Here is a 27,896-nt window from a genome sequence, read left to right on the forward strand (position 1 = left end):
TAAAACCCAGTTTTCTCAAAGAAAAACAATGCTAATTGCAACAAAATTAAAAAAACTACAACATAAAAATGTTGTAAACTTTCTAGGTTATTCTGTAAGGCCAACCGCTTTGTTTTTTGAATTATGCGCCACTAATATTGAACAGATGGAAGTCAATAATCTGTCTCAGCTCATTGATCTCCTAAATGAAGAGAAAATTTTTTTATTTCAACAAAGATTAGATTTTCTTTTACAAATGTCAGAAGGAATTGAATATTTGCACGAACACAATATAGTTCATAGAGATATCAAGCTTTCAAACATTTTAGTGACAGGGCATCAGTACAATGTAACTTTAAAAGTCAGCGACTTTGATGACTTTGTTGATATAAAAGCAACAGTTACATGTAATAAGACGAAGCCCAACAATCAAGGAATGACCCTTGCCTACACAAGTCCTGAACTGTGTAATTGTGAGGTGGAATCTCCAAACAAAAAATCCGATATGTACGCTCTTGCAATAACTGCATTCGAGCTTTTTAGCAGTTTTTCCACAGCATGGCATGGTGTTATACCATTGTTTAAAGATATACTTTTGCTTGATGCAATCAAATCTGGAAAACGACCAAACAGAAGCCACATTACCGGTTTATATACGGAAAATACAATTAATGTGGTTATAGTTACTAACCTGATCGAGACTACATGGCAAGACAATCCAACGGCTAGACCAACCATATCTAAGGTAATAAAAAAAGAAAAGCTTTAATTTCACTTTCACTTTGAAATTTAGATATAAAAATATACTAAAGATATATATAACAAGCTCATTAACAACATTTTTTTAGTGGAGAGAAACAGTGTCAAGTATAATAACATCTGTCATGGTAGGTGACCTTTCATGTTTTAGCTATAGCAATAACAAACATTTTTATTGCAAACTTGTAATTTATTTAATTCAAAAGTTGTTTTTTTAATATGCATCCTCACATACCTATTCATTAAAAATTGATTACCACGCCCACCTTTATACTAGGCTAAAAATAAAACTTCTGAAAATTTATTTCATGCAATGTGAGAGTAACAAGAGTAGTACAATATTCCAAATGTTATTTAACACAGTTCATTATAAATACTTATATTAAATTAGGGTGCACCAATTCAAGCATGTGACATAAATACATCAACATTGCAGGTTTGTTTTTTTTTAAATAGAACATGCAAGCAAGAAAACTTGCAACTTCTACAGACTTTTGAGTAATTCACTTTTAAAGAAGTAGTTCTGAAAATAACCCTTCAATAGCACACAACTTTCTTCCTAACTATTTCAAAAATACAATTATAGGTATCAAGTAGCATTCAGCCATATCATGAAGAGAAGATAGTAAATAAAAGTCAGGTAACAAACCCATTAGGTTACTAACTCAACAATGATAACAACAAAGAGCATTTATATAACTTAGACTTTAGTAATTATCATTATAATATTTATAATAATTAAAATATATATTATAATAATTATAATAAACTTTATATTAAAATTTACTTTTGCTGCAGAATTTTATTCATATAAATCCAGAGGGAAAAAAAAACAACATTTTGACTGTCCTATGTTTTTATATTGTAAATAGCAAGCCAATTTTTTAGGAGAAACTCAGTGATTAAAAATTATAATTTTAGAGAAAACGACTTTCTCCAATTAAGGAAGCAAAGCACTATATTTCATTAAAGGAAGATCCAAGTTATTTAAAAAGAGAATTTATTAACCAAACAAAAGGTCAGAAAACTTGTCAGAAAATATATTTCTACAAAATTTCTAATGTAAAAAAAAAAATATCAGAATGAAATATTACATAACAGATATCAAATATGGTTTTACTTGTATAGGTTTTGGAGTGTTTGCATGCAAAAGCTTAAAAAAAGGAGAATTCATAGTAGAATATAGGGGGGATTTCGTTGCAAAAAGCACACTGGAAAATAAAGAAAAGTTATACGAAGAAACAAATGCTGGCAGTTATGTTTATGACTTTTTACACAAAAATATTGAATACTGGTACTAAACTAAATTTTATTCTAAAATTCATCTAAATTTTATAATGTTTTCTTTATTTATATTGATATTCTTTTAAAACAAAAATTTTTATTTAGCATTGATGCAACTCCATACAATGAATACTTAGGACGCTATGTTAATGACTCAAAATACTTTGCAAATGCATACATGAAAAAGATTTTGCATTGTGATGTTCCTCATTTATGTTTATTTGCTTTGAAAGACATTTGTGTTGGTGATGAAATTCTCTACTTTTATGGAGTTGATAATCTAAAGTGGCATGCTGAGGTTTTTTTTATTTTCTTCTCAAGTTTTAACTACTTATTTTTATATTTTGCCAATTATTTGCATTCCCTGGTGATTTACTTAAAATGTTACTAAAAAACCTTTTTTTAACTCAGGAATTTCAAATGAAGACAGAGCAAAAAAGAATATCAAAGGTAAAAAAACCTTTTAAAAATTTTATCCACACTTTATAAGATAATAACTGTGTGCACAACTATTTAATAATACCCAAATAAATTGTTTTGTAATAAACAAAGTTTGCTGCACCCTACCTCTAAAATCATTTTCACATTGTTAGAGCCGTTCTGTTTTTAGGGCTATCTTAAATTACACTTTTTTTTTTCTTCACAAGGATGAATAATAACTTAAGTGAGAAAGATTTATTTTTGAGAACAATTTACTGATTTTTTTAGTTCTAAAGTTAATTTTTGATTTTGAAGCATTATTTTCTTGTTATCTCAAAGTCAATTTAAAAAAACAAGATATTTTTGAAATTTTTTTTATATTCATGTTATATTCACTCTTGTTACTAAAAAAGTATAATCAAAAAGTGTTTATTTTATATGAGAAAATTGATCATTTTTTTTTTATTGAAAAAAAAAACAACAAACATTTAGATTGAAAAATTACAAAGACCGAAAAATGGCATAGGACCAGTTGAGAAAAGTGCACAGTTAGATAAAGACAAAGAAGTCAGAAGTGATGTACAGTTTAATAAAGTCACAAAATTGGCAGCTACAGATTGTGATGAAAAAGACAATATTCAAGTAAATATTTCTAAAAAAAGACTAAATGAATATATAACAAACATACATGATATTATTATTTAAAAGCAAAATTTTTTTGGCAAAAAAAAAAAACTTCCTTCACATGTTTTGCAACTTACTTATAACAGATTCATTATTTTAATTATATTACTTCTTGTATTTAATCTTAAAGGTTCATCTGATGTACTCTAACCCTAAAAATATTCTTAATAAAGTAAGGATATTTTAAATATAGGGAGTAATATTTTTTAAAACCTAGTATTTATAAGCAAACTCAATCTCATAATGAAAATTCAAAAGATATTTGACTAGATTTCTACTTTAATTCTGTTAATTCTATTTCTTTTTCAATTGTTATTATACTTTTTTCATCATTGGTTTTGGCTAGTGACTTTATCAATTATCAAAAAAAAAAAAAAAGAAAAAAGAAACATCTTTTTATTTTATTTACAATAGATTTTTTCATCAATCACCCAAGAACATCAAAGTGAAAAAGAGTCTTTACCCCAAACTCCACAGGTATACTGCTTTTGTAAACAAATTCATGCTTTTTAATATTTGAAGATTGATTAAAACTAATTGATCATTTGAGAGCAAAAATATTCAGCATTTCAAACTTTAATGGAAATATTTTATGTGCAACAAATGATATAGATTTTTAAAAATTTAATTTAAAGTCCTGTGATGAAGAAAGAATTGATACTCTAGAAAATGAAAGCACATCAAGATCAGATTCCAGTGAGGTATGTGAAGTTTTAACTTTAATTTACTACCACTTCGCATTTATGATATGATTTGATTTAAACAAAATGCTAATGATTTTTTAGGATGACATTGATTTTGAAGCTCTTAACTACAACTTAGTTTTAGAGGTAAATTTATTATTTTATTTGTTAAGCTGAAAACAATTTTAAATACACAAAATGTTTTTTTAAATACACAAAATGTGTTATTTAATTTAATTTTTTAAATGTTATTTGATTATGAATAACTTTTCCATGTTTAAAGTGATCAAAATCAAGTTAAGTTTATTGCTGTTTGATTTATTTTTGATTAATGTAGCAAATATCTTAATCACATTTCTTTGCAGATATCTGATATTAAAAATGCCAAAATAGCTTTAAGCACTTTTATGATAGATGATGTGACAGACAAATCTCAGGTAAAAATTAAGCTGACTTTTTAATAAAAAATATTTTAAATACTTAACATTTTAAAAACTAAGAAAAACACTGATTTTATACTAAACATAATAAATCTTTCTTAGCATTATATGAAATAAAATCAAGAAAAACTATTAAAAAAGAAAACATCTCTTACTTCATACTATTGTTAAATATTCTAGGTAGGTCAAAACAGCCAACCAACATTGCCTGATGAAGAAATGCCTAAAAAAGTTAAGGTACCTTTGAAAAATACATTTTTTTTTACACAATTTATAAATCAATCTGAATAAAGTTAAATCCCAAAATTTTCAGAAATTGAAATTTAAAATTCTAAACTTTAGAATGTAAGAAAAAAGAAGCCACATCGATTTTGCATTTTTTGTAAAAAGTTTACATCATATTTAACAAGACACATAAAGCTTATGCACAAAAGTCATCCAGAAGTTGAAGTTGCATCATCAATTAAATGAAAGAAAGAAAGAGATGAAGCTTTTGGAATGTTTAAAAGAAAAGGGATTTTGGAAGTCAATGTAGCTGAAGCTGGAAAAGCGGAACCAAAATATGAAAGAGAACGAGAGGCTCAAAAATATAAAGAAGTTAGTTATTGCAGTCAATGCCTTGTGTTTGTTTCAAAACGATTCTGGCACAATCATGTGAAGTCGTGTCAAAAACACTCATGTCAAAAAGTTCTTCCTGTTCCAGTGGGGCTTCTAAGATTACCTGAAGAAGCAAGATTAAGTGATGAATTTAAAAAAAACATTTTATCACATTTTCGAACAGATAAAATTGGTCAGATTTGCCTAAAAGACATAACAATTCTTAAAATTGGTTCAGTCTTTTATGATAAAGAAAAGAGGAAACTTGATAAAGTTATGGAAGCAAGAAGCTCTGTCAGAAACGCCATGAGACAATTGGCACATCTTTACAACCTATTTTTACACTTCAAAAACTTACCAACACAAAGTAAAGATTCTAGTAGTATGTTTTTGCGCTCTAACTTCTTTGCCTTAAGAGAAGCAATAGATATTTTTACAAAAAAGGCAGATTCAGGCATCAAAGCTGGTTTAAAACAAAATTTATTTTATTTAATAAAACGTGCTGTAAAAGTTCTTAAAGCATTATATTTATCAGAAGCAAATGACAATGATGCTAGTGAAACTGACAAGTTTGTTAGTGTTTTAGAAATGTGGGAGGACTTTATCTTTGGAGATGCCACTTACCAACTAAATAAAAACAAAAACGTAAAATCCCGTAAACCATCTGAACTTCCAGTTGAAGAAGATGTGATTGCTTTTCGCAATTTTGTAATTACAAAAATGGCAGATTTAGCAAAAGATTCCTACCAATGGTTTGACTCTGAATGTTTTGTTGAGCTTCGGGATTGCGCATGTGCAAGACTTACATTGCTAAATGCTAGAAGAGGTATGGAATTACAACTATTGTTTTTTATACTATTTAACAAATTCTAAAATAATATCAGCTATTAACATCATATCATTTCAGGATGAACTACTTCCATATAACTTGCATAATCTTAGTTTTTTATAATTACAAATACAATTTTATCTAAGCTTAAGAAAAAAAAAATTAGAGCTTGTAACTGATGTTAATGTAATTTTAAATAGTATTAATTTAGCAAGATAACCTTGTGGTTTTTTACTATAAAAGATATTTTGTAAAACATAAAGGTTTTCAACTAATATTTATGAGATTGACATAAAAGCTTGTTGTTCTCACAAACTTTGTGGCTTTAAAGTCTGTTTACTTCATTTTTTATGTTAATTGTATACAAGATCTTTTTTTAAAATCTATGCCTACTTTTTAAGTGATATAACAAGGTCAAGAATTATAACACATGATTAATAAATCAATAGTTTCTGCTAAAAAAATAAAAAATAAAAAAAAAATAAAACAAGAATCCTCATAAAACAGTATTTGAGATTTTTCTTTGATTAAAGTAAAATTGTTCTTTGAATAGAATATTAACAGATTTAAATAATACAAATAATTAATTATATTGGTAAACTAAACAAACCTAGTAGAATAAACATATGAAATGGTAGATCATTATTATAAATATATGGTAAAAATATAAAGGCTAAGTGTCAATAAATATCTTTTTTTTTTTTTTCTTTTATAATAATAATAACAGTAATAGTAATAATAATAATTATTATTATTATTTATCTTTTAATTTATTTTATTTAATAATATCATTATAACTTTATATATTTTATTTAATAATATTATTTTTAATATTACTATTTATTATTACTACTATTATTATTATCTTTATTATTACTATTATTACTATTATTATTATTATTATTATCATTATTATTATTATTATTATTATTATTATTATTATTATTATTATTATCATTATTATTATTATTATTATTATTATTATTATTATTATTATTATTATTATTATTATTATTATTATTATTATTATTATTATTATTATTATTATTATTATTATTATTATTATTATTATTATTATTAGTATTATTATTATTATTATTTTTGTTATTATTATTATTATTATTATTATTATTATTATTATTATTATTATTATTATTATTATTATTATTATTATTACTATTATTTTTATTATTTTTATTATTATTATTATTATTATTATTATTATTATTATTATTATTATTATTATCATTATTATTATTATTATTATTATTATTATTATTATTATTATTATTATTATTATTATTATTATTATTATTATTATTATTATTATTATTATTATTATTATTATCATTACTATTATTATTATCATCATTATTACTTCTATTATTATCATTATTGTCCTTATTCAAATGTCTTAATATTATATTTAGTGTTTATATATACAAAATGTGATATATATTAGAAAAACAAATAAAAGGATAATCCAAGTAGAAGAAATTAAAATTTTGAAGCTTTTTTTTTTATATAAAAGTAGTTATATAAAACAAACTTTAAATTTTATATTTGCATTTTACATATAAGGTGGTGAACCAGCCAGGCTTCATCTTGATGAATACCAACAAGCTATTGAAAACACATGGATAGACAAACAACGCTTGCTTGATCTAGATGAGATTGATCAAAAGCTAGTTGAAACTTTAAAAATAACTTTTATGTCTGGAAATGGAAACAATCATCTAGTTCCTGTTCTTATTCCTCCAGATACCCTTCCAGCATTAAAAATTATAGCTAATAGCGATATAAGAAGAGAGGTAAATATATCAGAAGGAAATAAGTTTTTATTTGCATGTACAAGAAATTCTGAAGGACATACATCTGGTTGGAATGCTGTTCATAGTGTCATTCAAAAATTAAATCTAAAAAAACCAGAAAACTTGAAAGCCACTACAAATCGACATAGAGTGAGTACATTATTTTCTGCCCTTGATTTACCTGAAAAGGATAGAGCAGTATTTTTTAAGCATATGGGCCATTCAAAAGAAATAAATGAAAACACCTACCAAGTACCACTTGCCTTGATGGAGATAACTAAAGTTGGAAGACATCTCCTTAATTTTGACTCAAGTAGGTTTAACTTTTTATTATAATTTGAGAATTTATCATACAGATGTTTCATGTAGGAAAAAGAGCACTTAAGCTCAGCTCTTAGAAAAAACTAGAAAAAAAAAAAATTTTTAACTTATATCTTTTTGATTTTATTTTCTTAAAAAGATGGAAGTTGTTCCAAGACACTTAATGAGAGCTCAAGTTTCCCTCAAACTATTAATCTTGTATCTAACAAAGCTGATGTTGAACCTAAAAATGACATAGATAAAGCTTATGCAGATTCATCAGCTGAAAGTCAAAAAGGTAGTTACAGTTTTTGTTAAATTTGTGGTAAAGTATTTTATGTTTTCCTAATAATATAAGAAAAAGTCTTTTTGCATAAATTTGCACAAAAAGTCCAAACTTATGCAGAAATTTAAACATTTAAGAGCTGTTCTAATGTTTCTAAATTTACTGTTTTTACTTTAGTTTCCATAATATCCCATAAATTTTATCTTATATTTTGGCTAAAACTTTTTCATTTAATTCAGCATTTAATAAATAAAAGTACTTTGTTTCAAAAGTTTCGCATTCTTATTTAAATTTTAGCTACCTTTTGAAATCATGTAAAAGGTCAAAAATTACCTCAGTGTAACTGAATGATCTACATTCAAAATTTTAAACACTGTTCTTAATTTGACTGTCAGATTTTAGTATTGTTGAAAAGTATGGTTTTTTGTAACTTGTATCATTTGTTCTCTTAGAAATTGTGAAAAGAAACAAAAAGAGACAAAAAGTGGAAGAACCACAAAAAGATTTGGCAGGTATCTAATTATTTAGTAACAAATATAATTTTTAATTAGTTTTTTTGAAATGGTTAACTGTTTGAATGTTTCTGAGATATAAATAAAATTATCTGTAAACTAGAGAATCATATTTATAATAAATAATGTTTCCATAAAATTTGGCAGCCAACAATTATTGGCTTAGAAAAAAAACAAATATTTTAAAGCTTTTTAAAGATTAAACAAACAAAACAAAACAAAAAAACAAATGACTGAAATAAAAGAGAAATACCTCAAGACACATGGCGCTCCAGTGTTATTCATCACATTTTTATTTGCTAAAATAAAAAAAACAAAAACAAAACATACAGAATAAATGAAAAAATTAAAATATATTAAACATTTAAAAAAAGTCATAACAAATAAACCAGATTTAACATGACTAAACTTCTCCTAATAGTTATATATATACTCTACACAAGTATTATGTAAACATGATAGTGGTGTAGAGTATAAATACATATATATATGTGTGTATCTTTTTTTTGAAAAATATTTCTTTTTTATTTTGCACAAATATGCTCTAATTATTATTATCATTTTTTTCATTTTATTTTTTAGAAAGAGAGTATCATGTTTGGGTGCAAAGAGATGAAAAAATACTGCTGGACAAATTTCAAAGTTGCATTGATGACAACAAAATGCCAAGTAATCTCCATTTTTAAAAAATATGAAATCTTTTACGCTAAGAACTATGCTTTTGATTATGTTTTACAATCTGAAACATAATCATGAGCATAAAAAATAACAAATAAATATTTTAAAACCATAGTTCTATATAAATTATAGATATACATTTATAAATAATTATTGATAATCTTAATTTCTGCTTAACTAATAAAAAATATAAAACAAACAAATAAGAGATATAAAAAGGCAATATTTCAAACTACATCATGAAAAAAAAAAGATTTAGAACACTAACTGTTTTTTCATTTGGATGTGCTAGCAAAGAAGATCTCTAACTTATTTTTTTTTTTTAGGTAAACAAGAGTTGCTTGAGTTTTTGGAAGAGTTTTTGAAGGAAATTCCATATAAAACAGCTCGAACCAAACTTACAAATGAACGAATGAAAAGTTTAAATAAAAAGAAAGAACGTTTAAAAGATATTAACATTTTATAATCATAGTTATTTTTCCTTTCTTGCGATTTTTGATTCTATTAGGGATCCTAAAAATGAATTACTTGCTTGTATTTGAGTTTAGTCACCTAGATTTGCTTTAACACTTTGCCTTTGTCTAACAGATGCTTTAATTAATGCTACAGCAGCAAATAATCAGAATTGGAAAATATGTGTATTAACTTGAACTGCTAACAAACAAAAGCGCGTCAAAGATTATCGCATCGTGCTAATTTCTTTCCTTGTAATGCTGTTGAATTTATTATAAAAGTTCTCAAAGTACTTTGTTTTTTATTTCACGGCAACCGAAATTTTTTAAATATTTGAACGGAGAGGTCGTTTTCTTGTAATAGGGAAAGATGTTTTTGAAGCATAAAAGTTGTTACAAAAAGCCTACAAATCTGGTGGCGGATTTTAAAATTCGTTAGATATTAAAAGTCGGGCTCATATAAAACTTAATTTTCATATTCAAGTTTTTTTTTTCGTGCCACGTACCTTTTTCCTCAAATAAAAACTTGTTCTTCTAATTTTTAATTTCTAAGTCAAACGATTTCAAATTTATGTAGGCTTATACAAACAAAGTGTTTTGCAAATTGGCTTAAATTTCTTTCAAAATGACAAAATAAAAATTTTTGATCAAGATTCAAAAAAGAAAGCTGACATGCTATTGTTTTTTTACATGGTCGCTTTAAACTTTTTCTATTAATCTTTTGATAGTGGCTCCTTTTTTCATTACTTGGTAATCTTTCATGACTTGTGACACAAAGTAAAATTCAAATGTAATATCATAATAATTCATTAATTGACCTAAGTTATAAAACTTAGTGCAACTTTTTTAACTTTACACATCTATCCGTAAAATAATTTTCTAATTAGGAAATCGTGCTTTGAGTGAAAATATTTCTTTATTAAATTTAAATTTAAGATTAGAAGCGAACTTTATCTATTTAAAAGTAAAATTTTGCATGTTGGTGATAATTTTTACATTTTTTCAAACATGCCAGAATTTAAACAACATTTAAAAGAAAACTAAAACTGACTGCAACATAAGCTATTTGCTCATTTTTAAAAACATCCCAAATTGTGTTTAAACATTTTTTAATTATTGCAGTAAACTGTTTTCTTTCTCTTTTACCTCTTATCGTCATTATCCTATGATTTTCTTAAACATCATTTCATAATATCAGAAATTCTATTTCCTTTGTATTTGCATATACTAGTTGAGACTGAGGAGTAGCTGCCTCTCGGAAGAAATAAAATAAGTTTTAAGATTAGAAATAGTAAAAATGTTTTTGGGGAGATGTCTAGACTCACGGAGATGAATAAGTTTAATTGTTATGCATAGTTGACAAACATACACAACAAAACACCGGATTGTTTTATATATGCTTGTCTTTTTACAATGTTAACACGTACTAAAGTTTGATGAGCGCGGTTAAAAGAATTTAAAATTTAAATAACCCTAAAGAAACATTTTTGTATAACGCAGGTTTACAAAATGGTTTCTATGGTTCTAATACTGATCAAACCGCGTTTAAGATTTAATTCGAACCTTAAACGCGGTTTGATCAGTATTAGAACCATCCACTATGCCACGCGAACTTCAGGATAAGTTGTTGTTATTTTAAATATATACGCATTTTCCAAACAAAAACTTCCTTCACTGTATTACTGCTAACAAAGAAGACTAGACAACACTTACGAAATAATATACACAAAAATTTTTTTTACACTAAATTTTATGCTAATAATAAATTGTAGGGGATGAGATGGGGAAAAAGAAAAACATCTGTGCTTTGTAATAAATATATGTCCTCAGGCCCATAATTGTGTCACAGTGGGGTTTCGAAGAGACTACAGCACTAACAGCCATAATCTACACCACCGTTTAATTCCACAACTAGGGTAAAGTGAGCACGTATTCAAATTTTGAAAGCTATTAACTATTTATTGTTTTAATTTTTTTCTTTCTCTTCTTCTTTTCATCATCATTTATTTCAATGATCATCTTAAATGCTATCCTTTCCTAACATCAAAAATTTTTTTTTTACTTTTTACTTTTTACATGTTGCCTAAATAAATAAATAAATAAATAAAGCTGATTAAGATATTATAAAGATATTCAATTTTAATCGAGTAAAGATATAACTTTCAGAAATACTTTCGAGACAATTTTTTTCTCGTATGATGAACATTCAAGCAATTTAAGAAAAAAATAAGCTACTTACGGCTTCGTGTTTATTGACGTCCATTTACTGTTTGCAGAACTGTTTTCAAACTTTAAAAAAAAAATTAATTTATTCCAAACAGTATAAATAAAGTGTATAAAAGTTATAAAGGTTTATAAATAATGAGTCGTATAACATTTTTTTACTTTTTTTTTTTTTGCAAAAAATATCGACCAAGAGACAACATGAACATAATCAGACAATTCCGTGTATTTATTTATCTATTTTTTTTTTATTTAGTAATTCTTTTGATAACCAAACAAACAAACAAAAGAAATCAAAAAAATGCGGTTTCATTAATTCTTATTAATTAATTTTATAAAGGAAGTTGTTTTGCAGTCGGAAACATGGGACGCATTAAAATGAACTTTTATATACGTGTAGTCCTAGTATAGCTTTTAAAGATATTTTTTATTAAGGTCTACATAAAAAAATCAGAAAAATTAAGGGCTACACGAAGTTTTTAGAAAATATTATTAAAACTTTTTTTTTATATCAAGTTTACATAAAAGCTATAATCAAAGACGTAAATAGGCCAAAATTAAAATTTAATGAATATTTTAGCTAAAACACAGTGTCGCCCTTAACGCGGTTTTTTTACCATGTAGACCTAATAGCGCTCTTAGAAGTATATATATACCATATATCATATATCATATATATATATATATATATATATATATATATATATATATATATATATATATATATATATATATATATATATATATATATATATATATATATATACAGAGCCGGCTCGTGAAAAATATTATATGTGTGCGAGAATAAATTAGGCGCCTTTTAGATTTAAATTCCGAGCTCGTTCGCAAAAAATGTCACTTTTTTTAAATCATAAAACAATGCATACTACAAATACAATAACTTTCTTAAGAAATTTTTTGATTTTAAACATATTTTTAGTTACTAAACGGAACACGTCTAACTTTAGATTTTGCAAAATTTAATCTTAAAGTATCAATATCCACAGATTCAGCAATTTTGTTTTCAATGGAAATTATTGATAAACCATTTAAACGTTCCTGGCCCATTGTTGATCGTAAATAATTTTTTATTAATTTTAATTTGGAAAAACTACGTTCCCCTGTACTCACTGTTACCGGTAGTGTTAATAATATTCGTAAGGAAATACAAACATTAGGAAACAGTTCTTCAAGCTGACTATCATATATCCATTTAAGCACAGATTCCAGTGATTTTTTCCCATCTAATTTCCGTGATAACAAATTAAGTTCCAGAAACAAATCCTCTGAATACAAATCTTTTGAATCACCATGAGTCAATACTTTTTCCAGTAATCTGCATTTATTAATTAAGCCTTCTTCTCCTATTTTATCAATTTCTTTGATATTATACAAAAACTCGAACGGTTCTATTGTACTTGAAAAGCTTTCAAATCGTTCATTTATTGATTCTTTAGCTATTTTAAAGAGAATATCAAAAAACTGCTTTTTGAATTTTTGGTTTGGTTGTATATCACCATCTTCTTCAAAAGGTTCATCATCAAAAAACCTTTTTCTTTTTCTTGCTCTTTCACGTGAAATAGAACTGAATTCATTGGTCAAGTTTGCATCATTAGTTAGAATTTTGGCTTTTGAAATATATATTTTGTAAGAATCTTCAGTGTGTTTAGTAACAAAAAAATCGATAGTTTTCTTTAATGCATTTGCAGCAGTCTTCACGTCTACAGTTTGACATTGTAATAGTTTGCTAGTACAATTAATTTCAGTTAATACATCGTGCCAAACCACAACACCACATATGAATTCAAAACTGTTTAATTTTGATGCAAGTGATTCAGCAGTTAATCTAGTAATAGAATCTTTTTCAATGTTGACAACTTCTTTCAATGCACAATAAATTTCTTTTAATCCCAATTTTAGAGCACGAACAGCATTCACATGACTTTCCCATCTGGTAGTACTTAATGACTTTACTGTTAATTTGCAACATTTTGATTCAAAAATTTGCCAACGCTTTGTAGTTGCAGAGAAAAAATTATACAAAGCTTGAATTTGTGAAAAAAACCTCATAAGTTCTAAACATCCTTGGACTGCATCCGCAACAACCAAGTTCAAGGAGTGACAGACACAAGGAATATAAAAGGCTCGTGAATTTATATCTTTTATACGCTTCTGTACACCAATTTTTTTACCTTTCATATTGGATCCATTATCATATCCTTGTCCACGAATATCCATGACAGATTAATTATTTGATTCCAATGAATTCAAAATTTCTTCAGTAAGTCCTAATCCAGTAGTATCTAATACATTTATGAATCCTATAAAACTTTCTTGAATTGTGACACTGATAACCTGGTTATCCAATTGTTTTGGAATGTTAACGTAACGTATAATAATAGACATTTGCTCTTTGTGACTATTATCTGGTGTACAATCTACAATAATCGAAAAATACTTAGCCTTTTTTATAATACTTAAAATTTTATCTAACAGTCTAACAGTCTTAATCCTTTTGCTTGGGTTTTTTATTTATTTTTCATTTGGTTTAATGCAAGTTCTTTAAAATTTTATGCCTTTATAATACCTTCTATTTTTTATAATAAAATAATAACAATCATTTTTTTAAATTTGATTATTTGAACTTTAAAAAATATGCAAAAAACAACTCATTATGCAATGCATTATAATCTGAAACCGCACTATCTGCATCAAAATAGGCAGTTGTAATTGCATGCAATTTTACTAGCTAGATCTAATATTACTAACAAAAAATAATTACGCACAAAAAATAACCAAAACAAACAATGTGTAAAAATAATTATATAAATAATAGACTAAAAAAGAGATTTGTATATTTTTTATAAAAACATTCAAGAAAATCTTTTTTAAATCTGGAAAATAAGGTGCAGATATGTCATTCACAACTGACAATAGAAATTTAAGGCGGGGACCGATTTCAGCATTAATGTCGGCCATCTTGTCCAGAAGTAAACATAAAATGTAAACTTTTGTCTGATTGGTTAGCAGAAAACATAGTAAAAAAAACTGATTGGGATTAGACAAGGGGCATAACTCAGTTTTCACAAAAATGGACTTAGTACCTTTGATATTTTTAGCTATAGATCTTGAAAGATCAATATATTTTGTTTCTAAGCAAAATTTTAATTTTGCGCCTTTTTAATGCTGCGCCTGTGTGTTTCGCACACTTCGCACACGCTACGAGCCGGCTCTGTATATATATATATATATATATATATATATATATATATATATATATATATATATATATATATATATATATATATATATATATATATATATATATATATATATATATATATATATATATACATTAAATATTAAATATAAAAAATAAAAAGATATTCTTTTGAAAAATAATTTTTTAAATCTTGTTTGTTAGAGTTTTATTTGTCAGTATATTGAAGTGCTTTACATAAAAAATAATGAAGTTTCGAATTGTTTTTTTTATAATCTTATTATGATAAAAAAGTATATAGATGTGCTATAATTTTGAATATTTTATTATTATCTTACATATTTTTAGCTTTAATATGTAGTTTAAGCAAGTTAAGGACTAACATGGGCATCAGCTTACAACGGTTTAATCATGCTCAAGTGTTAAAGTTATGTTCCTTGTTATTGTATTTTTTTAAAAATAAATTTGTCAGTTACATCAGACAATTATTGTAAAAAATGAGTTGTTAACAATGTTTTTTGTTTACAGGATATTTAAATCACATTCACATTGTAGATATAAGGTTTATTGCAATAAGTTTAGTTTGCCAGTTTTTTTATAGTTACACAGTTTTAGTATAAAATAAATGGTTAGTTACACAATTAGCTTGTTTATATTCTTATAATTTGCTACTTTAGACACATAGCATTCAATATCACTCTGTAAGTTTAAATTAGTTGTAAAATTAAAAATTTTATTTGCATTTCTTTTGGTGGGGATATTTATTTATGTTAGATTTTGATTTGCATTTCTTTTGGTGGGGATATTTATTTAGATTAGGTACAATAAGTTTATGTATGCTTTCTTTATAATTGTTTAGAATTTACTACTTTAGACACGAGGCATGTGGTATCAAATTGAAATTCTGATATTGTTATTTTCATTTCATTTGGTGTGCTTATTTATTCTTGTTTTTATTTATTGTTATTTAAGTTAGAGACCTATTTTTTATTTTGTTCCTGACAGGTTTTGAAGTATATGGAAATAATAGAACCTTTCAGTTATCAGATAAGATTATCTTTTGTTACGCATTTTTATTAAAGATAGTATTCAGTTGTTGCATTGAACTTTATCTTTAGAAAATGCTATCAGAAATAAATAAAATAAAAGAATTTCTATTATCAATTTGTAAATAAAGAATTAGAAACAACAATATTTCTTAAAGGTAGTTAGTAAAATTTTATTTTCACTTCATACTATTTATATCATTTAGGTTCCATATTTTCTTTATAGTATTTTATGTTATATTTATCTTTAGGAATTGACAACACGTTGCTGGAATTGAAGTGTGAAACATGTACTAAGAACAGCAGCGTTAAAACCTAAAACCTAGTTTGTTAACAATTGGTTTAGTTTAAACATCTATTGTGTATATGGGTAGAGTTTAGTTGTATGTATGTTTAGTTGAGGCGATGTTTTTTAACATTCAAAAAAATTTGTAACTGATATATATTTTTTTTAATGACATACTTAAAAATTTAACATTTATCACGGTAGGCAATAGCAACCATTTAGCTTAACAAATTTTAGCAAACGATTAATTGAAAAAAACTATCTTAGGGATACCAGGATAATTTTGTTTTTTTCTCACCTAATATAAAGTTTGTCACTTCTAAGTTAAATGAAGGTATCCAAATAAAGCATTAGTTACCAAGTTTAACTTGTATTGCCCTTTGCATTACCCGCATCCCAAAATTTTAAAGATTTTTTTTAACAAAAAAGTGCAAGTTATACACAAATATAAATGGTGCATCACAAATATTATTAACTATTTTAGGTTATTTTTTTTAACTTACTTATTTTTAATAACTTTTTAATAATAATTAATATTTTTAACAATATTTTGTAATTAAATTATGTTATGTTATTGATAAAAGCTTTATTTTAAAAATTATATTTGATCCTTAAATCTATTTTTAATAAAAAGTTCATATTTTGCTATATTAGTTAATAATTATGATTAAAGAATTTCTACTTTATGCTATTTTATAACCAATAAGTTCATGACAATCAAGTTTTAAATTTTAAAGGGCCATTATACAACAATATCAGCTTTTTATGCAATAATGCAACAAGTAAGCTTTAGGTTAACACTATTTATTCGTAAACTTCAATTTAGTGTGTTTTTATTTGTTTGTTTTTTTGTTTTCGTTTGTCATAGTTAATATTTCTTTTGAATAAAAAAAATTAAAACTATGAGAACTATTTCTATGTCTCACTGGAATCGTGTAAATGAGTAAGCTATGATAAAATATCCTATATTATAATTGGTATAAAGATTTAATTATTTTAATTCCTACGGCGCATTGCTTTTGCTATGTTTTAAATAAGACATAAAAACTCACAACAGTAAAGAATTTACTCTAGGATTGATTAAAATAGCAGGCATATGATATTTCTAAGAATATTAAAAAACGCAAAAAGTCTGGTTCAAATAACTTTGAATTAACTCTAAAATAGCTAATAGGTTTAAAATATTAATTCATCGGAAATTCGTTTCCTGAAAGTAAAAATAATAATTCAGTCCAGCCCAAGGGACCGCACTCAGTATAAAATTGAAGCCGCTAACTAAACTTTCTCTTCTACAAAGTGCCCAACTGCTTAGACGCCGCGTACCTGTTAATACTATTATTTTTCCTTATCCGAGTCTCGAGTCCATTTAAAACGGTAAGAATACTTATTTTTTATAATATTACCAAAGAGACAGCTAGTCTCCTCTCTTAAATAATCTGAACGGTACTTATTTACAAATTACTAGTGCTTTACAAAATTGGAGCACGTGCTCGTTTTAGCATAGTAGTGGACCTAGATGGTGATGTAAGTCATGGGACTTAGCGCTATAGTCTCTTTGAAACACCATGGTGATAAAATCATGACTCTGAAGAGAAGGTCACTTTAACCACTACACTAATAAACTGGACCAAAGCACAAATGTTTTTTCTTTTCTCTAACTAGTCGCCTCCTAATCGCTAGCATTAATACGTAACTCAGTTAAAGCCGTTAAACTTTATATATATATATATATATATATATATATATATATATATATATATATATATATATATATATATATATATATATATATATATATATATATATATATATATATAGTTCTTCGACGTTAATATGGCCGGTATAGAAATTCAAATACAGTCCATTTCACCGCAAGCATTTAGTAAATTAGAATTTACAAATATAGTACTCGCCTATATCAAATAGACATGTTCGTTATGACTAAAATCTTAATTGTAAGTAAGTATGCATAGCTTAGTGGAATGTGAAAAAAGCATTCTTAAATCTGTCTAACGTTTTCGTTGCGAGGGTAATGCCGCAAATTCGAATTTTTATTCTTTTTCCGGGAAATTGAGTTTTTTGTCCTCTTGATCGGTTAATCCAGCGTTTCAAATAAGAATACAAGCATAGAAGTTTTATGTATTATTAGTTAAAACGGACATTGCTATTCAGATAGAGCTACGAGAATACGGCTAGAAAATAATCTGAGCAGATACTTAATCAAATCAAAAATGTTAAGTATCTATATAAAATAACGAATATTAAAACTAAGAGATTTAGGCGAGAAATAAATTGAGAAAGATTAATATTTAAACGAATACTGACTCTAGGCTAGAACTAAGAGAATTAGGCTAGAAATACACTTAGATAACTCAATATTAAAACGAATATTGACACTAGGCTAGAACTAAGAGAATCGGGCTAGAAATACACGGAGAAATGTCAATATTAAAACGAATATTGACACTAGGCTAAAAATAGGAAAATCAGGCTAAAAATACTCTGAGAAAGGTCAATAGTAAAACGAATAATGACACTAGGCTAGAACAAAGAGAATCAGGCTAGAAATACATTTAGATAAGTTAATATTAAAACGAATATTGGAATCAAGTTAGAACTAGGAGAATCAGGCTAGAAATACACTGAACTAGAACTTGATCCGATTTAAAATGTCAATATTAAAACGAATATTGACACTAGGTTAAAACTTAGAGAGTAAGACTAGAAGTACCCTTAAGAGAATCTTAATCTAATCCGAAATTTGAATTTTAAAACGAATATTGACACATGCTTAGAACTAAGAACTTTAGGGTAGAATTACACTATTGCATAACTTGTTCCAAGTCGAAATTTCAATACTAAAACGAATATGGACTCAATTCTAGAACATTGAGAATAAGGCTAGAAATACTCTTGGGAGAATCTTAATTTTTCAGAAATTGGATTAGAGCCTTCCATTTTAAAAGAAATGAAAATATTAAGGATAACTTTGATGACCCTGAAGTATTAGGTAGTATTGATTGAGGCTGTTTAACGATTTTTGTAAAGAACGTTGGACCGCCAACTTTACTTCATACTTATCACTTGAAACTTCATATTATAAAGTTTGTGCATTTTGAAGATAAATGTTGAGCTGATTTAGATCTAAAGCTCCTTCTTCAATGTAAATGGTTTAACTATTTGTACCAGCGTTTGGACTGTACCTAAAAGCATTATTTTTAGAGTTGACATTTGTGTAACTGCGATACGTCTCGAGCCCCACAAGCGCCATTTCATACTTTTTGTTCAAATCCAACTCGATGGGTCTTTCAAAGTATGTTTTGATTGAAGTGTTTCCTATTGTGGATGTCTCTTTTTTCGATTTTGCAAGTAAATAAAATCCCGACATGTTTTTATATGGGAAATTAAAAAAAGTCATGAGTTTGGAAGATAAAAATCATCAAATCCGCTTCGATATTTTCCATAGTTCTTTTTTGAGGACTAATCGATGACGACAAATCCGTAAGGTTGAGACCAGCAATGTTTGCAAAACATTTTAAACTCTTTTTTTTCATGTCAACGGCGACTTGGTGTCGGTAAATATGGTCCACGTTCGTCCAATCCTGTGGAAAAAGGCAAATAAAACTTGCATTTTCTCTGATGGTTTGTCTGGGGAGCATGAAATAATTTTGAGCCAAATAGAAGCAGTCGACGTTGGAATGCTTTCCTCTGATGTAATATTTTTCGCACTTTTTTTGTTTGTTCATTTGCAAATCGTCAAAGATCATTAAATTGTTTTTTGCGGCGTCAAGATCCTCAGGTTCAGGCACGTTATCGGCTGTTTCAAAAAACTTGCATTCCATGTCTGATTTTCCGCTCCATTGTTTTCAAATCTCCTCAATGACTGATTCAGGACTCGCGTTCATTTTTTCAATATTTCTTTGAATATTGAACTAATTGAGGATAAAATCTTTTAGCAATTTTTTCTCGAACGAGCTTTTGAGTATTTTGTATTCATGTTGGAAAAGTGACTTTCCAAACACCTGGAAATTGTTGTAATCGAGCCATCCCGGTCTCAGCAGCAAATTCAGCAGCAAAGTCGTTTTCCGCAGCCTGACTTTCCGATAATGATTCCTCTTATGCTTCTAGGCAAAAGTTTGTTGTTGTTTCTTTTGCTCTTACCAATATTTCATGATAAATCAATGACTTCCATTTTTTAAAATAAAAATTTTTATATGTAAAATGTACTGCGTCAAATGCAAAAGAAAAACTGAGACAATCCATTTGAGAAATGATATAAGTAAAAACAACAGAAGCATGCTCAAAGGAACTTGAGATGTTTGCGGAACGACAAAAAACAAACTTGTTTCGTCGATAAAAGGGGGAGACTTGGTAGAATCGCTTAACAAATTGTCAAGCAAAATCAAACATCCTTGGGCAAAGTTTCCTGGAGAAATGCACATTCCTAGCATTAACTTTGCAGGGCCAGGCACAAACTTGGATAAAAGACTCACTTCCACCGACATGTACCAGGAATGGAGCAAACCTGTCGACAGGGTGGACAATATAGCGTATCATCACGACCTCGCTTACAAATATTTCAACGACCGAAAAAACAGGAATGTGGCAGATCAAATGATGCTTGAAGAAATGAACTCCATACCTAACCCCACTCAAAAAGAAATCAACGAAAAAAAAATCATCACTCCAGTCATCAACGCCAAAGCGAAATTCGGTCTGAGTGTAAAAAAAAAAAAATGATGGTTGATTTGTTTTCAAAGTATGGATGGATCACACCCTTAAAAAGCAAAACGGGTCATGAAGTGGCTGACGCTTTGAGTAAAATCTTTGAAGAAAGAAGGTACTCTAAAATGTGGTTGGACAAAGGAAAAGAATTTTACTACAAGCATGTGAAAGCTAGGCGTGCAATTTTATTCCTCTGAAAACGAAGAAAAAAGTTACGTCGTCGAACGATGGAACAGAACGATGAAAGAGAAAATGTTTAAATACTTTTCAGCCAACAACACCAATAAATACATTGATGTTTTAGATGAAATGGTGAGCAGCTACAACAACACAAAACACTCTTCCATTAAAAGGACTCCAGTTGAAGCCAGCGATGAAAAGAATAAGGTATGGCTAAATTTATATGGTAAGGCAGAAATATTGTCAGTAAATTCTCACAAAATCGCCATGGGAGACAAAGTGAGGATTAATAAAAAGAAGGCCAATTTTGAAAAAGGGTATACACCGAGATAGACTGAAGAGGTTTTCACATTGTCAAAAATTCAGTAACGGATCCTCCCACATATAAATCACCGACGCCGATGGAGAAGAAGTGCAAGGCACTTATTACATATTCAGAATTAAAAAAGTGATTCGCAAACAAAAGAACAAATCATTGGTCAAGTGGCACGGATATCCAGTCTCATTCAACTCGTGGGTGAATAATAAAGAACTTATCCGTTTGCAAAAATAATATAAAAATTTACAAGTGACTTTCCACGGATCCAAAGGATTTAAATAATTTTCTTTTTATATAAAATGAATGATTATGACAATTTAACGAAAAAAATTGAAAAAGTTGTAAATGATTTCAACTCAGATAAATTAACAATATCAGATTGCAAAGTTTCTTGCAATTTTAAGCACAATTATGGTGAAATTAAACACGTTTTCTTTTTTAGACCATTACTCTCCATTAAAAGGGAAGAAGAAGAATATGAAAAAGAATTTGAAGAATGGTATGAAAAATTTGACAAAAATCTCAATAAAAAAAATCACCCGTTTGCAAAAATGATCTAAAAAATTTTCTTTTCCATTAAAAAATGGAGAATAATCATGTTAAAATAATGGTTTTGACTGAACCTTTCATAAAAGAGTACCTTAAAGATGAAGGTTACCAAGAAGAATATAAAAATACAGATTGGTACAAAAGTTATCGTTACCAAACTTTGAAAATGATTTGGACTTTACGATTATTCATCTATATGAAAGTGGTTCTTTTGAATTAAAAATAAAGTGTGGAAATATAAATTTTGAAAAAAGCGGCATAGTAAAAAAGGATATAATAAAATATATCATGAACTGATCGGATCAAAGAATTTTCCACGGATCATAAAATAATCTAAAAAATTTTCTTTTCTTAATAAAAAAATGGATTTTACCACCATTGAAAATTTTGACGAAAGCAAATTATCAGTTGGAGATATTTATTCGGTAACAAAACCAATTCAATATCAAAAAATTCTGCTGTTAAACAATTATTCCTCTGGAAAAGGTCCTGTCGTTTTAAGAACTCCCAATTTTTTCTCGTTGGGTGTGTTTGAAAGCCACAGTTTGGAAACGAATAAACTCACGGGATATTCTATGTTCTTTGTCGGTTTCATCGAAAAAAATAGCATGACTGCAGAAGAAGAAAAGTTTGTCGAAGTGCTTGAAAAAATGTCAAAATTTCTTCGCGAGCAAGTCATCAAAATGACGCCTTTGTTATAAAAAGGAGGGAGAACAATAGAAATAATCACTGAAGTCTTGTCCATTTTTAAGCACAAAGGATCTGGGTCTCCACTATTTTTCGGAAAGTTGTTAACAAAAGAAAAAAATATCACTTCTTTGTTTTACAAAAAGAGAACAAAAGACGATGGAGCAAAGTGTATTGAGGAAAACAAAATGCTCATTAAAAAAAAAAATCCTTTGGAATACGTTCGACAAAAGTGCTTCACTATTGCCTCTTTGAAAATTGAAGGTGCTTTTATCGGCTCGCAGATCTAGTTCATTCAAGTCAAACTTCCAGAAGTCGTAATCACAAAAAATGCGCCTTCTTTTCAAAGCATCAGGGGTGACGATTTGGATTTGGGGGAAGTGGAATCTGATGATGACTTGTGATAAATGATCCCAAAAGATCCGCGGAAAATCACTTGTGATTTTTAAGATCCAAAGGATCAACGGAAAATTCTTTGAATTTTTAAATTTTTACTCGAATTTCAAAATGATCAATGTGGAAGGAATTATTTTGCCTGACGAGGCTTTGACAAATTTTCAATTGATAAAGGCGGTAAAAAAGCTAAAAATAAAAAACTTTAGAGGCGTTTTTGTCAGAGATGAATGGCCAAAAATGCCAAGGAAAAAAGAATGTGGCATTGTCAAAACGGAAGACTCGAGCACGAATGGATTTCATTGGGTGTGCTGGTACAAAAAGGGTGACAAAAATTACAGCTTTGACTCTTGCGCTCAACGCCCTCTCGTCGAGCTCGTTGAATATTTAAAAAGTCCAGGCTTTTACAACAGCGAAAGGATTCTGTTTGGGGACACGTCTTACTGCGGTCACTTGTGTCTTTACGTCTTGAAAATATTGGATGAAGGAAACGACTTTCAAGATGTTATCAACAGCCTGTGGTAAAAAATTAAAATCGGATGTATATAAAAATGATTGATAAATTTGGAAGAACGGAATTGGGAACGAAAAATTATGTGGACACTCATTCGTCAGGAGGAACTTCATTGGGAACAGCAGACTTAGATTTAAATTTCCACAAAGCGATTAGTTTGAACGAACCGACGAATCTTCACGACGCCGCCACGAAAAATTACGCAGACGTCGCTCGAGTATGCGCATAAAAACAGACGTGACGACCACCATCACGGGAGGCTTGGATTTAAATTCTCATAATTTGCTCAACGTCACTGATCCCACCATTTCTCATGACGCCGCCACAAAAGGGTATGTGGACACTCGAGTGGCATACTCAAGCATCATTTACTCAGACATAAACATGACGTCACAAAAACTCTCAAATCTTGCCGAGCCCACTTCATCCTCAGACTCTGCCATAATAAATTATGTGGACACGCATGCGTCTGGTAGAACTTCGGTGGGAACGGCGGACTTGGATTTAAATTCGCACAAATTTGTTAACGTGCTTGACCCCGTAAACGCGCAAGATGGAGCGACGAAAAGTTATTCTGATTTTTCTTCACAAAAATCCAACTTTTTAGCACTCTCTCCAAAAAAGCTTTTCATCCTTGGGACAAAAGTCTCAAATTTTACCTGGAGGATTGACCAGCGCATGGCCTACAGTAATTATACGGCCTGATTTGTTGCAATTTCCGGAAAAAATTAAGAGGCCAGTTTTTTTACGGCTTATTTTAAATTTTAACTTTTGTCTGAAAGGTTTTATTAACAACAACAACAATTTATTTACTAGTGAATATTATACAAAGGTGTTGAATAAAGTATTGAATTATAATATTGTAACAATTACTATATAAATGCTGGCTTGCATGCATTGGTTTATGCTTTTATAGTCATTTAATATGTAATGTATTCTGAACTGATTAATATGTTAATGCATTCTGACTGATTGCCTGTTTCATTATATTCCATAAGAGAGTGGAATAATGAAATAGACACACAGACAGTCTATTATCATTACTGTATATAGTCGAACTGCTTTTTTATGCGATGTTATTTAAGTGGAGATAATTCCAATAACAAATGTAAGTGAACTTTATATTTAAAAATAAATGTTACACTTTTTTGATTTGTTTTGGTAATAAAATGGTTAATAAATGTGTCATTACAAACTGTAAAACTAGTTACTCTAATGGTCCAAAAAAGTCAACATTTCATTTTCCTGAAGAATTTGATTTGCGAGAACGATGGATATACTTTGTTAATAGAAAAGATTGGGTTCCATTAAAATTTTCATCTATTTGTGTTAATCATTTTGATGAAAAATTTATTAATTACGGAAAAAGATGCACCTTAACATGGAATCTTCTTCCAGTTCCAACTATTCAAACTGATGAAATAAGTGGATTATCAACTCTAAGGGTTTTAAAGTTGCCCCAAAAAAAACCAACTTTGAGATATTTAGGAAAAGATGAGTTTGAAGATTTTCGAAGTGTTGATAAAATAATTAATCTTGATTCTTTGACAGAACAACATTCTCCACCAGGCTTTACATTTAAAAAAATTCAAGATAGTGTTGTTTATTATAAACTATGTTTTGATGAAAAATCAGGCATACCAATTGTTTTTGAGTCAATAACTGTAAATAAAGATCTTTATGTTTCATTGTCATATAAAGGCTATCATATTTCTTTACCTGAATGGTTTCGTAGTGGTCATAATTGCAAACTAACAAACTGTAGTATGTTAGAAAAATTTCCTGCCTATATTAGAAATAAAGCCAATGATATGAATTCAATTTTGACAGAGTTAAATGAAATTAGATACTGTTCTCCTCAAGGCAGACCTCCATATTCTGCATCCATTATACGCTATGCACTAACTTTACGTCACACTTCAGCACAGTCTTATTGTTATTCAGCACAGTCTTAAGTTATTGTTAGAACAACTACCTTTACCATCTTTTAGTTTGCTTAGAAAAATCCAAAGTGGTGATATAAATGCGTATAAAGCTATAACAGTTTTTTTACAAAAAGATTGTGTATCAAGTGATTGTGTGCTTCTTGTGGATGAAATGTATCTGCAGAAAGCAGCCCAATATCAAAGTGGGAAATATATTAGTGAAGATTCACAAAGTAATCTTTATAAAGGTGTTGTTGTTTTTATGATTGTAGGGCTTCAAAAAGCTATTCCTTATGTTGTGAGATCATCCCCTGAAGTTTGCACAACAGGACTATGGTTGAAAAAAGAAATTGATGAGTGCATTACCTCATTGCACCAATCAGGTTTTAAAGTAAGAGCTATTGTTACAGATAATCATTCTACCAATGTTAATGCTATTTCAGAGTCACATAAATTTTATACTGGAGATGAAAAACTATTTATCATCCAGCTTATAATGGAGTTTTAAAAACATATCTATTATATGATATAATCTGTTTAATAAAAAAATGTTAGGAATAAATTGTTGAATCGAAAAAAATTTGTTTTTTCTTTCTTTTTTGTTTGATTTCTTCAGAGACAAAGTTGAAGTTCCAGTTGGTTTTATTACTCGGGATTTATTTCATAAAATTTATGAAAAAGACCAATTGTTAAATGGAAACTTGAAAAAAGCGAGGAAAATTAATTATCAGGTCACTCATCCTGGAGACAATAAACAAGATGTTAACCTTGCATTAGCGATTCTTGATGAAACAACTACAGCTGCGATACTAAGTTATTTTCCTGAAAGAAATGATGCAGCCCAATTTTTATCATTGTTTCATGAGTTATTTATCACACTTGATTCAAAGCAGATGTTTAATACATCCAATCAGCTCGACAATGCTGCTGTAAAAGGAGAAAAAAATCCCAAATTTTATAGAGAAATTGAAAATTGGATTGAAATTTGGTCAAAATGTGATTATTTTACTTCAACCAAACAAACTTCTCATGCTCTTATCACAACGTTACATGGAACTGCATCTCTTATTGATGATTTGCTTAAAGAAAGCTATACATTTGTTCTTTCTTACAGGTTATAAAGTGATCCTTTGGAGCTACACTTTAGTTAGTATAGACAAATGAGCGGTGGTCGATTTTTTGTAAGTCTTTTAGAAGTTTGCAACAGTGAAAAAATTTTGGCAGTAAGTAGTCTTCTAAAGATATTAATTTCTGGGATGAAAGTATTTATCAAACATTTGAATACTCTACTTTAAAAAACATTATGCAAGATATTGTTGTCTTCAGAGATATAAGAGTGTCAGCTTTCTGAAGATAGCATGGAAGTTGCTGTTTTTATAGCAGGCTACATTGCTAAAAATTGAAAAAAAGATTTAAATTTCTATCTTGTGGACAAAAAATGGTTTCTACAGACCAATATGTTCTTAATAATGAATATCTGAAAATGTTATCCAGAGGTGGATTTATATGTCCAAGTCAATCCTTGTCTGATTTTATTTGTCATCTTTTTAGTATTTTAGATATTATTTCTCCTATTCTAATCAAATATTGCAGTTATTCTTTATCAATTAAAAGTTTTGCAGAACAAATTTTTAAGATTTATTATTGCAGTGTTGATTTTACATGCGAGAAACACCAAGAATGGGGAAATAAATATGGATCTCGAATTGTCATTAATATTTTTTATAACAGTTTACAAAAAGAAACTACAGATTCTGTAAGAAAAGATCAAGTAAAAGAGTTTAAAAAAGACAAAGAACTGATAGCTAGTGTTAATAAGATTTTTTCTCAAATCCTTAATACATATAAAATCACAAACCTTTGTTTTTATTTCCTCATAAGAGTTGTATGTAGTCTTTGCAATATGTAAGTTTAATTTAGTAGCATTTTGATACATAGCTATTTGAAAGCCTATTTCAGTATTTCATGTTACCGGAATATACTGAAACAGGGAATCAGTTAGCGAAAAATATTGTATAGCATAATGTAATTATATTTTAAGTTTTCCTCGACCATTTTAATAAAATAAATATTCGCCGTAAAAAAACTGGCCTTTTAATTTTTTCCGGAAAATGC

The 27,896-nt window shown here is 27.9% G+C and overlaps 2 protein-coding genes, 2 long non-coding RNA genes and 1 pseudogene across 18 annotated transcripts in view; 4 read left to right on the forward strand and 1 right to left on the reverse strand.

Annotated features, from left to right (window-relative positions):
• Window positions 1-17,172, forward strand: part of LOC149886599 (uncharacterized) — a 29,223-nt gene extending 12,051 nt beyond the window's left edge. The window contains exons 2-5 of one of the 3 annotated variants that reach the window (XR_016453282.1): window positions 15,506-15,926; window positions 15,972-16,088; window positions 16,276-16,361; window positions 16,455-17,172. This is a non-coding gene — a long non-coding RNA (uncharacterized LOC149886599). Of the gene's footprint in view, window positions 1-15,505; window positions 16,089-16,275; window positions 16,362-16,454 lie in introns of all 3 variants that reach the window. The other 2 variants (XR_016453283.1, XR_016453281.1) reach the window with 2 other exon arrangements.
• LOC149886602 (uncharacterized) lies at window positions 164-27,760 on the reverse strand. Of its 12 annotated transcripts, none has more exons than XR_016453273.1 (9): window positions 9,531-9,604; window positions 8,838-8,883; window positions 7,549-7,591; window positions 7,250-7,339; window positions 5,594-5,663; window positions 5,205-5,256; window positions 4,405-4,472; window positions 671-719; window positions 460-593 (listed from the first exon to the last, which is right to left on the reverse strand). It is a non-coding gene; the product is annotated as an uncharacterized LOC149886602 (long non-coding RNA). The 12 variants fall into 12 exon arrangements; XR_016453274.1 differs by lacking the exon at window positions 5,205-5,256 and adding an exon at window positions 974-1,016 and having other exon boundaries at window positions 5,471-5,663; XR_016453270.1 differs by having other exon boundaries at window positions 5,471-5,663.
• On the forward strand, window positions 175-4,720 carry LOC149886603 (uncharacterized). The gene is made up of 15 exons (XM_090090155.1): window positions 175-724; window positions 828-866; window positions 1,130-1,174; window positions 1,325-1,378; window positions 1,660-1,756; window positions 1,867-2,032; window positions 2,128-2,320; window positions 2,434-2,472; window positions 2,935-3,084; window positions 3,541-3,603; window positions 3,762-3,827; window positions 3,912-3,956; window positions 4,175-4,246; window positions 4,430-4,486; window positions 4,592-4,720. The coding sequence occupies exons 1-15, from the start codon at window positions 236-238 to the stop codon at window positions 4,718-4,720; spliced, it is 1,704 nt and encodes a 567-aa protein (XP_089946281.1). The 5' UTR covers window positions 175-235.
• LOC149886604 (uncharacterized) lies at window positions 4,748-9,728 on the forward strand. The gene is made up of 6 exons (XM_090090154.1): window positions 4,748-5,672; window positions 7,257-7,799; window positions 7,947-8,084; window positions 8,525-8,584; window positions 9,167-9,253; window positions 9,589-9,728. Exons 1-6 carry the CDS (start codon window positions 4,748-4,750, stop codon window positions 9,726-9,728), a joined length of 1,893 nt encoding a protein of 630 aa, XP_089946280.1.
• LOC149886605 (uncharacterized) lies at window positions 24,366-26,522 on the forward strand (annotated as a pseudogene). Its single transcript, XR_016453268.1, has 2 exons — window positions 24,366-26,172; window positions 26,398-26,522. The product of XR_016453268.1 is annotated as an uncharacterized LOC149886605 (transcript).
• Window positions 27,761-27,896: the final 136 nt, after the last annotated feature.

This window comes from Hydra viridissima, unplaced genomic scaffold, assembly GCF_058129835.1.
Source record: "Hydra viridissima isolate aposymbiotic clone 2 unplaced genomic scaffold, HvirCarnegie_v1 scaffold_6, whole genome shotgun sequence".
Lineage (NCBI taxonomy): Eukaryota > Metazoa > Cnidaria > Hydrozoa > Anthoathecata > Hydridae > Hydra > Hydra viridissima.

Coding starts and splice junctions, on each gene's coding strand:
- LOC149886603 (XM_090090155.1), top strand. CDS start 236: ATGTCAGAAGGAATTGAATATTTGCACGAACACAATATAGTTCATAGA. Junction 3,604..3,761: donor CTTTACCCCAAACTCCACAG/GTATACTGCTTT, acceptor TTTAATTTAAAG/TCCTGTGATGAAGAAAGAAT. Junction 3,957..4,174: donor ACTACAACTTAGTTTTAGAG/GTAAATTTATTA, acceptor ATTTCTTTGCAG/ATATCTGATATTAAAAATGC.
- LOC149886604 (XM_090090154.1), top strand. CDS start 4,748: ATGTTTAAAAGAAAAGGGATTTTGGAAGTCAATGTAGCTGAAGCTGGA. Junction 5,673..7,256: donor ATTGCTAAATGCTAGAAGAG/GTATGGAATTAC, acceptor TTTACATATAAG/GTGGTGAACCAGCCAGGCTT. Junction 8,585..9,166: donor ACCACAAAAAGATTTGGCAG/GTATCTAATTAT, acceptor TTTATTTTTTAG/AAAGAGAGTATCATGTTTGG.